Below are 15304 nucleotides of genomic sequence, written 5' to 3' on the forward strand. Positions count from 1 at the left end.
TTGTTTGCACAGAGGGGGATTGTTGTGCAGCTCAAACTCGGCCCAGGTCACCACAGCCTTGGCATGGAAAGGTACCACTGACAGCCCAGTGAGTAATAAAATTTGTTATTACAATGAAGCCCAGACTCTACTTCTGTTATAACAGCAAGTTCTTTAAATGTTCTGGCGTTTTTGCCGAAAATGGGAGGTGCTGTAACAAAGCTTTAGATGTAATTTGGTGGAAATTATGCCATTTGCTAAGATTTTTCCTCCCTCATGTCTTTTTCCAGATCCATTTGATTTTTACCCTGTCCATTGTGTAAGATTCCTCTGGCACTCTGGTGCCCTGCAGGTTGTCTGGAACTAATGCTGCACTCTTTTAGGATGGGCAGGAATCGATGCATAACTTTGTGTTGAACAAAATCAGGACTCTACAAACACTGTCTCAGTTTCAGGAGCCTCAGGGGTAGCACAGAACTTCATTTCTCTTTCTGGCCCATTGTTTTTTCCATGTGACCCAGCTGAGGTGAGTTTTCTCCTACCAGTCAAGAGCATATTTAGCTCTAGTGTGTATTCTCAGCTCCATCAGCCACCCCAAGTAAATTTTATCACTAACAGGAGCATCTGAATGAATTCTGCTGTTTTCTGCTGAGGAATGTAGATACTTTAATCACAAAATGGGGGTTTGATGTGGTTTTTAATACAGAAGGAAGAATGCTGACATAAAAAACTTTTTCTTTTGTGCTGTGTTCCTTCTTTCCCCCCCATGACTTCTAAGTCACATTCCCATATCTCCTATAGAAATGCCTCAGGAAAGTTCTAAATTAGAATAACTCCTCATTGCTCTGCCAACCTTGGGAAACTCCAGGGACATCTCATTTTGTCCCTCTATGGTCAGGCTTTTGGCACAGTAGGAAGTCCACAGAGCAAGGAAATCCAGAGGTTTCCTCACCATTATCCTGGTGAATTCACACTGAAGTTCTCAATGCACATGGAATATCCCAGTCACCCTCAGGAAGTGTTGTGCTCTTCCTGATCCATGTTATTGTTCTTCCTCCTTGCTAAGCTTTTAAAGGCATTTAAAATGTTGCTACAGAGGGTAGAATGTGACACTGACAACTTCCTTATTTTAATTGCTTTTAGATTAATATGTATTTAATGCAATAAAATTGGATTGGGCATAGGGGCCTATTCAAATTAAAATAATAATACAAAATCCGTGCCCGTGTGGCCCTACAGGCGATTAGGGGAGAATTTCCCACACAGTGAACTTTGTCTCACAGACTTTCCCCTGGTTGGGACTATAAAAGCTGCTTTCAGAACTGCAGTGTTGGTGCAAACAGGATCTCACTATGAATTGAGTTTATTCATACACACTCAGGTTCTGTAGGGTGAACTATGGGGTTCCCTGTTGTGAAATTCTCCTTTACAACTTTTCTTTTTTTATTTCCTATTTGCAGCTGAATAAGGTGTGTGTATTTGGGGGATTGTTGCTATAAATATGAATCTGTGACTGGAATGTGGCTTGAAATTTTTTTTCTGAGGGAAATGTTTTGGTTAACATGATTGGTGCTTTTGTCAGTACAAAAAAGTAGAATATTGGGCACTTCACTGATTTACTCACTTCTGATCAGTTTTGAGTGTGAGCTGAGGCCTTGAGCATTTCAGTGCTGAAGCCCTGCTGGCTTTGGCTGGTCTAATTCCACTTAAAATGAGTACCAAGAGTAAATGTGTAAAACAAATTGATGGGCATAAATGACATGTATAGCTGGGATGAACTTGAAGGGAGAGGATTTGTTCTCCTCCTTGTTGCTGAATGTAATAATCAGTATGTACTGATGAGCCTGAAATGAGTCCTGCAGATCTTGCAGACACCTGAAGAATGCATTTTAGAAATAGGCACTTGGAGAGCTGACTTCTTTTATTCTCACCAGCAAAATCCAGTGCAGTTCCTGTCCCGTGGGGGTGGGGACCCAAGTGGGCCTGGGCAGAAGCCCCCACTTTTCTGCAAGCTCAGCCTGGAGGAAATTCAGAGGGCAAACCAGACCCAACGGATGTTATTAGAAACAGTTCTTTGGCAATTTGCTCTTCTCAGCATTTGAGCTGCCACAGCTGCCCTTGGAGTGATATTCCCTGTCCATATTGATTTCTGGGCAGGGCGCTGTGGGCCGGTTCGATTGTTCGATGCGGAGCCTCTTGCGGGAAGTTCGTTATCGGAATTTTGCAAAATAAATATTTCAGAATCGGTGCAAAAGCACCAGAACTCTGCGTTGTTGCCCCTTCCCCTTCACAGGTCATTTGTTTTTTGCCCTTTCAGGAAATGGGTTTGTGAACTCTCGAGCTTCTCCAAGTCTCCTGGGCACCGGTGGTGGTGGGAACGGCCTGGGCAAGGTGATGCCCACGAAGTCCCCACCTCCCCCTGGAGGAGGGAACCTGGGCATGAACAACCGCAAACCCGACCTCCGTGTGGTCATCCCCCCCTCCAGCAAGGGCATGATGCCACCTCTGGTGAGTTCAAACTTCTGAAGCTTTTGAGTTCCTTAAGTTCTGGGAGTGGCTTTGTGGAAATGGGGTGTTCTGCCTCCCCTGCTCACCACGGGCTGCAGGAGTGGAGAGAGGTTTGTGCTCTGAAACGTCACTGCTGAAAGTCCAAATTATAAATTGTGACCTGGGGAATTTGTTAAATTCGTAAGCAATTTTTTGACCTAAACAGGGTTGGAGCACAACCTTAAAGACAGAGACTGAGATTTTGGTGGTTTGATCTGACTGACTCGGTACCGAGAACTCTGTTGGTTTGGAGGATGTGGGTTTTAAAAAGGGTTGTGCATTATTCTGTGGAGGATCTCAGTGGTGATGTGAGCTCTATTAACGTGCCCTGCAGCACATTTTGTACCTGTTTTTCCCGGGCTGTAATGGCTGTGGGATGTGAAGGATGGGAAGTGCAGCTTCGGTGGTAACGATGGTCTGGGAGAGGCGCGTGTTTGATGTGGGGTGTTGGAGCGTGACCTTGGGCGTCCTCAGTGGGGGTTGTGCCTTCATCCAGGGCATGAAAAGGAGCTGAGGTGCCTGTCAGAGCTGCTGGGCACTTTGGCATGTTGGCAGTGATGTTTGTCCAGCCTGGATTGGGAATAGCACACGAGTTTCGTGTCAGCCATGAGGCAGCCACGGCCCTGGGCCCAGAACTGGTCTGTCAGGAAGGGTTAGTCCATTTTTCCTTTAATTTAGTTGGCCAGATCCTTTGGTCTTGGTCTTTTGCTGTCATGTAGAAATTCTCAACCTCTCTGTGTGTGGAAGAATGGCCCATAACCAGGAGGAGCAGGATATAAACAGCACAAGTACTCTCTGCATAATTCCTGTTTGTTTTTAAGCCACCACAAGGGCTTACATTTGTTACAGGTATTCATGGTGAATAATACCAAATTAATCCAAGTAACAAAAGCTGTAATTAGCCTCAGAGTAATGATTCTTGAAGTTTTAGGTTTTTCTAGGAATATTGAAGTGCAGGAGAGATAGGAAGTACACTGGCTGATCATTAAAATGGAAATTACACTTTTAATTAGAATCAGAAACAAGAAGAGGATCTTGCTCATGCAGGTCTGATGTTAGTGAGGTACAACACTTATTTACTGTCGTGTTGTGAAGAACAACATGATATTCAGCTTTGGTTTTGTCTGTGTTTTTGAGGGAACTGGGGAGGGATTTCAGAGTGGAGATGTTGGCCTGGGTTGGTGGTTGTATTTGACAAGTACTTTGTTGCTGAGCTGGTTTATTGGATCAGAGACTGCTCTGCTCCACCTCTCCCTGTGTTGGTGTCCTTGTGTTCTCCAAGCTCTCCCTGCACTCATTTCCCCAAAGCCACATGTTCTTTTAATACACAGCTTTTATTTGACAAGAATTTCATGAAGTATCACATTTCTTGTCGCATTATTTACAGGTCTAGGTGTCAAATTCACATTATGAATTAAAATGACAAAAAATCCTGAAGCACAAATGTGATTTTTTTTTTCTGTCATTTGAAAAGCAATGCTATTTTTAGTAACTGTGTTATCCCTCTTGTTTGCTGAGTACAGTCGGAGGAGGATGAATTGGAGTTGGTGAGTTGAGGCTGCTGTTTGCTGAGAGACAGCAAGATGCTGGAAATGTCTTTCACTACAGCTTTTTAACTGTAGTTTCATTACATATTTTAAATAATTCCAGTGTTCCCTTGGTAGCAGACAAAAATACATTTGTTTTATCAGACTCAAAACCCGACCAATTCAAGTTGAAAACACATCCAAAGTCAGCTCTTGCCATTTGTAAACTTGTATTATTTTTTTTTTCCTGAAAATGTTTCTGTTTTTCTTGGAGGGAACATTGGAAAAGAGCCTTACAAAGTAACTGTCCATGTGTGTAGGATATGTCCTGGCTTTTATGTAAAACATAAATAACCACTTCCCACCCCCTAAATTATTGGAATATTTTTAGCAAGTGGCTTCACTTGTGAAGTTCTTGAGATTGTAACACAAGCCCTGTGTTACTTCTCTTATTTTCAAGGAGATGACATCATTGCTGGTGAGGTCACCTTTTTGGAGGTTGGAATTATTTCATCCTGCGTGAGATTATCAAACCACAGGGGGGTGTTCCCTGTTTACCAAAAGGAACAGAGGATTGCAAATGAATAATTCTACCTTTTTTTCCCAGTGGAAAGATATTCTGCTTTTGAAAGGAAACTCTGGGGATTTGGGTATTTTTCTCCTCCCCCCCCCCAAAGGTTTGAACATTTGGCATTCTGGCTGGAAAATCAAAGTAAGGCTAAAATAATTCCTGACTTATTTTTAGAGCCATTTGCAAATTGTTCAGCTGCTGTGGCACAAAGCAGGCAGAAGATGCTGCATCAGATTCACAGAGAAATCAGCCCATGGCAGGCCTTGATTTGTCTCTGAACATGGACCTGTTGCTCAGAGGAGGCTCTAATTGCATGGAAGCATGGAAAATGTGGTGATTAAATCAGTGCCGTGATTGAATGCATGCTGGTGGTTGATTGTTACCTTAAACACAGACATTGATTTACAAAAGTGAGGGAAAATGGTCACTGTTGAAGTTTTTATTGGGGTGATTTGCTCATGGAACAGTCAGACATGTTCCTCTCCCTTCAGGGGAGCGTCTGGTTTTCAGTGCAAGAAATAAAGCTCAGTGTCAAACCACTGAATCAGGATATCGTTCCAATTGGAATTAATGCAAATGCTGCAGGAATTCAGGTGTTGCTGCCTGCCCCAAATTGCCCAAACTGCTCTGCAGTGGGATGTAGCAGTGCCTGGGGCTGGGATCCCGTGTGGAGCGTGGGCCATCTAGTGGCTTTAAAACCTGGCTCAGCCGGAAGGGGAGGAACAGTCACCCAAAGGAAAGGTGATGGGTCTGCCTCGGAACGGCTCAGGAGGCACCCACTGCACCTGCACTGCTCTGGTTATGGCAATCCCTGCTGCCAGTGCCACTGCTGGGCAGGTCCAGATCCTGTCTGTGAGGTTGGAACTGAGCACTGAACATGAAAAACAGCCACAAAGGGCAGTGTAGCATAATAGAATAATTAATAAGATAATCAATAATAAATAAAAATAATAAACAATAAAGATACTGAATTTTTCCTGTTACATTTGCACCAGCTAAAACAGTTAAAATATCCTGAAATTTGTCATGGACCTCCAAGTACAACCACTATTGGGCACATCTAAATATTTCTTAGTGTTCAGCAATTATATTCAGAAATAAATTACCTCAGAAAACCACCTTTATTAGCCACTCAAAAAGAAAAAAAAAAAAAAAAAGAAAGAAAAAAAAATCCCATGGGGAAATCCTTTGGTTTGGATTGTTTCCCAGTATATTCCTCTTTACTTTTCCATTATACAGTAATCCCAACTTTATAGGCTGCCATCCAAGAAAGCTTTGGAGAAAGGTCAATTCCTGACAGACACAAAAATCTGCTCTAATAACATCTCTTTGTGCCAGATAAACTTGGTCTGGGGGGGATTTTCAGAAGTACTAAAGTGATTTAAAGGGATCAATTACAGAAAATCGGTGGGACTTTCCCTGGGAGCTCTGAAATCCGGGAGCTCTGGAGCACAGTGGGCTCATCTGCCAGGATCTGTGTTTGGCAGCTGATGCCAAAGAGCCCCCAAATCCTTGGGAGGCTCAGAGGTGGGAGTTGAGCAGCAGGAGAGGTGGGAAGCTGGGAGGCTGTGGCTCGTTTTAATGTGGAAGCTGTGGTACAAACTTCTTGCTTTAAATGGGAAGGACACAAGATTGATAACCCTCAATTCATCTTCACAAATCTAAGCTTAAAATTGATCACAGCCCCATTTCTGTACCTGCTCCTTCTGATATTAAAAAGGGAGTGATGCATTTTTAATGCTGCTCCTTCTCTCAAGATCAGAGTGGAGGAAAAAAAATGGAGTGGTGCAGATCCTGAAATCCCTGTGTCTGCCAGGAAAGGGAAAGAAGTCATAACTTCAGTCCTGTAAAGGTGGGAAATGGAACCTGCCAAAGAGATGAAGGAAGAACTGCTCCTTTTGCAGCAAATATTTTTTCTGAGGTAGGGAGAGAGAGATTTGCCTTAAAAACATATTTCCAGCAGATTGAAACCCAGCTCCCTGAACTGGGAATGGTTCTGGAGGAGTGGAGGGATGCAGGCTGTAGAGGCTGCTGCCACTGCTGCAGGTACCACTGCCCAGGGCAGAGCTGCCCCATTCCCTGTTCCTGGCAGTGTCTGGCCTGGCCAAACGGTGCCCAACCCCCTGTTCTGAGGAGCACTTGGTGCAGTGAGAGCAGCTTTGCTGGCTGCTGCTGTTCACCACGGGCTTTAATTAACTTCCTAAGCAGCAGATTTGGTCACAGCTTAGGTTGAGTGATGTGTTTGCTGCAGATGTTCATGGCAGTAAATGGGAAAGAAAGGCTGTTATTAAACAGCGAAGTTGTGCCCACAGTTAGATAATGTGAGACAATCTAGTTTAGCTATTTTCCCTGTCAAAAAGCACAGTTGCTCTGTGTGAACTCCAGTGTCATTTGCTTGGAAACATTTCTGCATTATAACAAGTACTCTCTCAGTTTCTCAGGAACCATGGGAACAGCAAGATTATTTTATCACTGAAGTCTTATCAACACCAATTTAGAAGATCTCTGTGTTCCTTTCAGGACAGGTGTAGTCAGCACAGTGTCAAAACTGGCAGCTGAAATTTGGAAAATTGGATAAACAACTGTGAAGTGGGAGAATCTCTTCTGGTGGAACTGCACCTCACCATCTGCACTAAAACCCCCTTAAAACTCAAAACTCTTAAATCACTTCAGAACTTGTGAGAATTGTTGTGTGTATCCCTAAGAAATTGCATTTGTTTGTGTGTCCTTAACACTGTTGCAGTCTGCATGCTCTGGAAGTGGCCCAGTGAGCCGTAATCAATGTTTCCTTTCAGTTTGCCAAGATCATTTTTGGTTGCCTTGAAATACTTCAGCTTGTTTAGAAAATCGACCCTGATCAAAAGAGGGACGTATTTCCTAACTCAGAAACTCGGCACAGCAACACGTTTTAGTGGAATGCTCCTTTGCTTTTCCATTGTTCTCCCTGGTGTCACAGTGGTGTTTTCCCTCCCTTGCAGAACACCCAAAGGATCAGCAGTTCTCAGTCCACACAGCCTCTCGCCACCCCCGTGGTGTCGGTGACGACCCCGAGCCTGCCCCCGCAGGGACTCGTGTACTCGGCCATGCCCACGGCCTACAACACTGGTGAGCCTTGGGATTGGGATCTGCAGCACTGGGGAGGCTTGGGATTGGGGGATACAACACTGGGAAGGTCTGGGATCAGGGCTGGGACCGGGATGGCCGAGGCTTTTTTGGGATTCATAAGCCCAGGAAATTCGCATTTCTGTGGCACGTGGGGTTGTTTTCCCGTTGGGTCCAAGTGAAGCTCTTGTTCAGCCAAACTGAGCCTTTTGCTCGTGAAATGTGTAAATGTTGGGACTTCCATGGGGAAGGAGCTTCCAGTCAGGCTACAAACCAGGCCATCCATTGCCCAGAGCAGCACCATTCCAGCCATCCAGCCGGGAATACTGGAATTCCTCACAGTCAGGCAATGGCTGGTTCTTCAGAGCTGCTGTTCCTCAGACACTGCTGTTCCTGCAGGACCTTCAATCTGCCTTTTGCCCAAGCTGACTGTGATGTGAGGAACTGGGTGATATAAAAGTGATGAGTGGTTTGCTGGTTTGGAAGTAGCTCCTGAGTGACAGGACAAGGGGAAACGGCCTCAGGTTGCACCAGGGGAGGTTTACATTGGATATTAGGAAAAATTCCTTCACCAAAAGGGTTGTCCAGCCCTGGCACTGCTGCCCAGGGCAGTGGTGGAGTCCCCATCCCTGGAGGGATTTAGAAGCCACGGGGATGTGGCACTTGGGGACATGGGGGAGCGGTTGATGATCTTAAAAGTCTTTTTCAACCTGAAGTGCCTCCTCCTTTTCTCCATCCCAATAGAGATAATTTTCCCTTCAGTCTCAGGTTGTTTATTTGCCTGTGTGTAATCAGGGAAGGAATCTTGCTAATAATTTCCATGAAGGGCTCAGGTTGATGAGCACTAAGCTGTGCTGTGTAGTTGGATTTTCAACTGCACCTGCAGAGAAACTACATTGCAGAGAAGTGTCAATAAATCCTGTCAGTCAGAAATAATACCTTGGGGTTTAAAACTGAAAGGAAAGTGAAGGAAATAATTCCCCAGTTTGCTGTTCTTTAGATGAAGTCTGGTTAAATGTTCAGATGTAAGTGCTGTAATGGGTTAGAAGAGGAATTTTGGGAGGGGGACAGGGACACACCTGCTGCAGAGGTGGCTTCTCCAGGAACAGAGCAGGAGCTGCCCCAGTGCCAAACAGCTCCAGCAAGGACCTGCTGCTGCCTGAGGCTGAGCCTCCCTGGGATGACAAGGGGTAAAACCAGCTGTGCTGGGCTGTTGGCAGTGACCTCGAGGTCTTGTTCTTGTGCAAAGGTTGGGACAAATCACAACAAACTTCAAGGTTTGTACAAAATGCCCAAAAGCTGAGTGAGAGGTTTTGTCGTCTTTGTTTTCTACAAGGAGGAGGGAACGTCACCAGGAGTCTCTGATTTTGGGACATGGAGTAGACAGAGCAGCCATTCATTTATGGTCACTTCCCCCCCCAAAAGATGGGATTTTATACATTTTTCTCCACTATTTTTAGCTTTGAAAGTCTTCACTGCAGTTTTTAGTTTAGCCAGCCAAGCACCTCACTTCTTGTATTTGCCTTTGAGCTCATTATGTGGCAGTGCCCTGGGCAGGGCTGCAGCCAGGAGGGCTCAGGGACAAGGGACTGTGCCCCCCTCAGGGACAAAGGATTGTGTCCTTCTCAAGGACAGGGCTGTGCCCTCCTCAGCCAGGGCTGTGTTTGCACCAGCCCAGCTGTTGAACATCCACACAAATGTCTCTGCCCTGAGGGGGTGAAGTCTAAAGGGAGGCAGGAGCAGTGTCATGGACAGGGTGAAGATTTGTGACTTGCTTTGGAACCAAATTTCAGTGTGAAGGAGCTGCACATGCAGACCCGGGACTTGCCCCAAAGGTTGTTCATCTCTTGGATTTAATGGCTGTTCAAAGCAAACCCTTCTGGTCCCTGCTCAGAAGGCCCACACTGAGCTTCCCCTGTTGCCTGACAGATCCCTCTGTTCCCTCACAGGCTGATGTTTCAGGAAGCAGCACTGGGTGCACCCCTCATCCAGAATAACCTGGAAGATTCACACATGCAGTGGGAACCTCAGGGAGCAGCAGAGACAGTGGAAACTGGTGTCCTACACAATTGGACAAGTGCTGGTATCACTGGGATGTGATTTTAAAGCCCAGCCCAGCCCATTTCCTCTGATAATGCAATAATTTGTGCAAAGCTTTCAGCCTTTAGTGGTTTTCACACACTTAAGAATCATTTCTATTAGACTGAGCCTTTCAGGGGATTTGCAGGAAGAAATTTGATGTTGAAACCAAACTGTCATCTGGGGATTGTGAGGGCAGTCACCACGTACGTAGCAATTCCAGCTTTGCAGTTCTTTGCAGGACTAAGATAAAATTTCAATACCTAAATTGTTTTTCTGGATTGATGAGGTTTTTTTCCTCACCAGGGCTGGAAGGGAGAGATTCAGCTCTTGGATCCTTAATTAAAGCACTGGGTATCAGTTTTCCACAAATATCCTATTTTGTATAATGTGCTTTGCTGGAGAAGTGTTCCCTCTGTAGAGAAGGGCCAGAACCACCTGAGTTACTGGTTCTAAAACATTCTAGAAATTAAAACAAATATTCAAACCCCACTGCTGAGCAGAGCACACCTGGCCATAAATTACATACCTGGCTGGGTCTGCCTCTGGGTTGGGGATAGATTGTGTTTTCCAGTCTCCATTTCAGTTGTGTTTTTTACTTGATGATGGTTTTTTACTTTAAGAAAAGAGGTTTCTTTTGTTTATTTGATATGGAGATGACAGTTTAGTCAGAGATTCAGGAGTGACAGTGTGTGGAGGGGAAGGTGTGATGTGTGACAGTGGGACTGCACTGAGGGGTCCAGTGCCTTTGGCCCTGCTGTCCCTCGGGCACCTGGCCCCTGTCCTTCCTTCCCAGAGTTTCATATTGAAATGTCCCTGCAGAAAAACCCTTCAGAGTGTGACCAGTGTTACTGTGAGGTGCACACCTAGATATATAAAATGCATTCATATGTTGTACCCGTGGTTTGGAAGGAGCTCTGAGCAACATGTAGGAGCTGAAAGCATAGTGCAGAAAAGCTTGTCATTTGGAGGCTTCTGTCCTGTTAAGCTCCCTGTGAGGTTGGGGGGATTTCTCCCAGACTTCAGTTTCCATGTTTGGATTCCTGTGGATCAGGAATTGCCTTTATTTGTTTTGGGCAGAAAGCCTTTGCATGTGTGTGTAACACATAAACTCCTGTGTATTTATTCATGTGTGTGTATATATATAAATCTATAAATCACTCTTGTTTGTTTTCCCTTAGATTACTCCTTGACCAGTGCAGACCTGTCTGCCCTGCAGGGGTTTAACTCCCCAGGAATGCTGTCCTTGGGGCAGGTGTCTGCCTGGCAGCAGCACCACCTCGGTCCCGCGGCCCTCAGCTCCCTTGTGTAAGTACTGTGGCCCTGGGGGGCTTCTGCCTCTTCCACCTGCACCAGGGATGTTCATTTGACCCATTTTACCTTCTTATCTGTGCTGCCAAACCTTCCCGTGTCGGGGTGTTTGTCCCTTTGGTCACCTCAGGCCTCGGCTGAGGTGTCCCTGCAGGCCCAGCTTCTTACCAGGGAGGCACCTGCTGGTGAACTGGAATGTTTGGCAGTGGGAAATACCTCTGTGCATTCTGAACTTCTGTAAATGCAGCTCAGACCTTTTTTTTCAGCGTTGTTCTGACTTCAGTGAGGTGCATTTGGAGGGTGCTGAGCCCCAAGAGCCCCCTCAGACACACGGGAATTGTCGCTTCCCTTCCGTTTTCCGCGTTTCCTCACTTGTGCCTTTCAATGCTCTCTCCCCAGCACTGGCAGCCAGATATCTCAGGGTTCCAATCTCTCCATCAACACCAACCAAAACATCAACATCAAGTCTGAACCCATCTCCCCTCCCCGGGACCGCGTCACCCCCTCGGGGTTCCCTCCGCAGCAGCCGCAGCAGCCGCCGGCGCCGCCGCCGTCGCGGCAGGAGCTGGGGCGCTCCCCGGTCGACAGCCTGAGCAGCTCCAGCAGCTCCTACGACGGCAGCGACCGGGAAGATCCCCGGAGCGACTTCCACTCGCCCGTGGTGCTGGGGCGGCCGCCCAACGCCGAGGACCGGGAGAGCCCGTCGGTAAAACGGATGAGGATGGACACGTGGGTGACATAAACCCGCGGGGCCGCCCCGCCAGCCCGGTGTCCCCACACGAACTGTCCTGACATATCCACATTTATAAATAAGGACGTGACTAAGTATATTTATATGTATATACATACGTGCATATATATATCTCCACATGCATATATATGTGCTAGTGTGTGTAGCATACACCGATCATCAGGCACTTACGACAAACTCGTGTATAGCTGCAGATGTCCCCTGGTAAAGCAGAACAATCCCGTAGGTTTGATCTAGTCTGGCACTTCCCTGGAGTTGTGTTTGGCCCCAGCCGTTGGCAGAGCGTTGTCCCCGCAGTGTCTCCTCCTCCTCCACAGCCCAGGGCTCGCCTGTAGTACGTCCCTGTGTGTTAGTTCAGCTCATGGTTACTCGTAGTTAAGAAATAATTGCTTTGTAGCAGCAGAGCAGTAGAAAAGCAGGAAGAAGAAAGCAATACTGTACATAAACTGACCTTTTATTACCCAACCTGGCATGGGTCTCTATTGCAGAGGGTGCATGGAGAAGGGCTGATGCTATAAGAAATAAAAAAACATAAAAAACAAAAACCCTGTTTTGCACGTGCAAAAAAAAAAAAATAGTGTATTGGGTCAAAGAAGTGATTTTTTTAATGAGTGAAAGACATAGAGAACTCGCATGAAATATTCAGAAAATATTAGCCTAGAAAATAGAACATTAACAAAATAAAATTAATATATTAAGTTATAATTGGAATATGTTTGACAAATTTGTTTTTACGTTCATACCTTTGAAAAATATAGAAACGAATTTTAGCTCATGTATATTTTATATTAAAGAAAACAATACCCTAATGAATTGAAGACTATATATAAAGTTATATACAGTACTTTTGAACACATTCTGCTATGAATTATTTATATAAGCCAAAGCTGTATGTTGTAGCTTTTTTGTAGAGTATAGTTTTATCTTATTTTGACTTTCTAGTTTTTGCTTTCAAAGATGAAAAGGAAAAACTTGCAGGCGGAACCTTGGGGGAAAAATAAGCCATGAACACTTATATGTAAATTTAAATTTGAGCCAAACTCTTTGTGTATATAGCATCCTAAATATATTATCACCTTTGGTGTAAGTACCTATGTATTGTACGGTCACCAGATTAAAAAGTATATTTTTGTGGATTGACGCCAACTTGAAACAAGGCGAGGTCCTTATTAAGTAGAGTATTCACTGTTTAATATTTACTATTTTGTTAAATATACTGTACTTTCTTTGGATTTTAATTATTATTAATATTATTATCCAGATTTTTCAGAGGGTGTATAAAGGGGTTGGCCCCCTCACTGGTGGTGAATGTGTGCCGTTCAGTTGTAATCTCTGTGCTGTATGGTTAAGCTTCATTATACATTTTATATATATGTATATAAATAGCAAAGTGGCAAAAAAAAAAAAATCCGGTGTTAAGTTCATCCTGCATAAATATAAAAAATCTGTTACAACACATTTTAAGGCATCATTTTAAAGCTGCCTCTTCTGAGGAGGGAGAAAAAAAAAAAAACAGTGGAAAAACTTGACCTAATTTCTCATGATAGGGAAATGACACATATCAGAGGAGCACAAAAGGTTTTGGGAGTTGGCAAGTGGTTTGGGAAAAATTTGCTGCTTCCAAGAAATAGAAGGAGGGATCCAGAGCCCCCTTGTGCTGTGAGCCCGGGCTGGGAGCAGGTCTGGTGTTGGAGTTGGGGCCGTGATCCCTCCTGTCCCGGTCACTGACAGGCTGGCAGTGCTGGTGCTGGGGAGGAAACTGCAGTGGGATTATCCAAACTTTCTGGTTATCCCTGATATTTATTAAACTTTTGCTTGGGCTTTATTTCTGTGTAATTCCAAGTCCCCCCATGCTGTGACAGGAGCTGGGAGAGGGGGAGCAGGAGGTACCTGCGGCCTCCAGCCCATCCCCTGTCGTGGCAGCGGGAAACCCACACAGGCTCCAGTCCCTTCCCACCCCTTCCTTGGACCTGGATCCCATCAGTTTGGGATGGTACTGGCTGCCAGGGCAGGAGGGCAAAGGGGACTCGTTCCCCAGGCCGTTGTGCTCCCCGGTGACCGAATTCACTTGCCAGCCCCTGCACCTTTTGCTGCTCCGACCAGTGGTGTGAGTTCCATGATTTATGCACCTGTATGACCTTTGCTGTACATCCGAGTGGGAGTTCTGCATTCACATTTACTGTCTATTTTCTTGTGTGCCTTATCAGATGGCTTTGCTGACTGTATCTCAATAGTCTTTATTTCTATGCAGGTTTTTAAACAGTACTATTACTGTTTTCTTAAAGACAAAGCTACACAAGGGTTAGAGTTTGTACTGAAATTGCACCAATGAATTAAAAAAGAGTATTAAAGAATCAGTTCTAAAGAGCTGGGCTGGGGACTGGCCCTGTGCTGCCCCAGCCACGGCAGAAATGTCCTTCCACAGCCCTCCCATCTTGGGGAGCAGCTCCTGCCATCGAGGAAATGGGAATCCTGGTTTTTAGTAACAAGTAACTCACTTTGGAACATACTTTTTTAGAAATTGTAAAAAAAATGTTTTATAAAAAAAAAATAATTATGACATAGCACAGATATTTCAACAGGTGAAAAAAAAAAGATAGTAATACTTTTTTAAAATTCTCTCTCTGCTGACTGAAGTGCAAGTGGATCCAACCCTGGGCTGAACCCAGTCAGGTCTGAGTGATTTAAGATTTTTAGCTCTGTTGTGACAAATCACCTCCATCCTCGAGCTCTCACGGTAGTTTTGGGAACGCCACGTTGTCAGGGACTCGTCAGAACTGCTTTAGCCTTGCCCTCCCCTCAAGGACACTAATGCAGCAGGAACTCCGAGTTACTGTGCGCACAAGAAATACATAGTAAATAAGGAACAAAACAACTCCTAACAATTGATCCTGGGCAGAAGTGAAATCCGAATGTGAAAGAAAGACTTAACCAGTGTAAACATTTAAATCTTAGTAGAACCTTTCTTCACTTTGCTGTGCAAGAGAAACACTGCTTTGCTATATTTAAAATGGCTTTTTTAAAAGAGATTTATGTATTTGGTAAATGTTTGTAGTCAACAGTTCACAAAGAAGCTGTTCACGGTTTAATGCTGATAAGCCGTTTGGCGGCACAAGCTGGACTTTGTTGCCATCCTTGAGACGAATCTTTTAAGAAAAAAAAATAAGTTAATCTCAATTTTTTTCCCTGAATGTGTTGTTTTTTCTTCAATATACAATAAATATTCTAGTGAACTTTTTATCAAATGGTTAAGAAAAAATGCTAGAGGTTGTTGTAAAATATTTGTATCCTGCATTCACTAAAGTAAAGATACTGGCTTTTACTGTGTACTCCGGCCTCTCTCGTGTTTGCAGAGCACGTGGTCCTGTCTGGCGTGTCTGTGCCCCCTCCAGGTGTCCACTTCAGTCATCAGGTTGTGCTTTTAAACTGCAGTGAAGA

General features: G+C 44.8%; 1 protein-coding gene across 6 annotated transcripts in view; it reads left to right on the forward strand.

Moving 5' to 3' along the window:
• MEF2A (myocyte enhancer factor 2A) overlaps window positions 1–15195 on the forward strand; it is an 80402-nt gene extending 65207 nt beyond the window's left edge. For 4 of the 6 annotated variants that reach the window (XM_064669157.1, XM_064669154.1, XM_064669152.1 and 1 more), the window contains 5 exons: window positions 2297–2487; window positions 4050–4073; window positions 7602–7728; window positions 10986–11112; window positions 11515–15195. In XM_064669157.1, coding sequence (XP_064525227.1) covers window positions 2297–2487; window positions 4050–4073; window positions 7602–7728; window positions 10986–11112; window positions 11515–11857 — 812 coding nt within the window. In that variant the 3' untranslated portion in view covers window positions 11858–15195. The remainder of the gene's footprint in view (window positions 1–2296; window positions 2488–4049; window positions 4074–7601; window positions 7729–10985; window positions 11113–11514) is intronic. The other 2 variants (XM_064669156.1, XM_064669155.1) reach the window with 1 other exon arrangement.
• Window positions 15196–15304: the final 109 nt, after the last annotated feature.

This window comes from Pseudopipra pipra, chromosome 12, assembly GCF_036250125.1.
Source record: "Pseudopipra pipra isolate bDixPip1 chromosome 12, bDixPip1.hap1, whole genome shotgun sequence".
Lineage (NCBI taxonomy): Eukaryota > Metazoa > Chordata > Aves > Passeriformes > Pipridae > Pseudopipra > Pseudopipra pipra.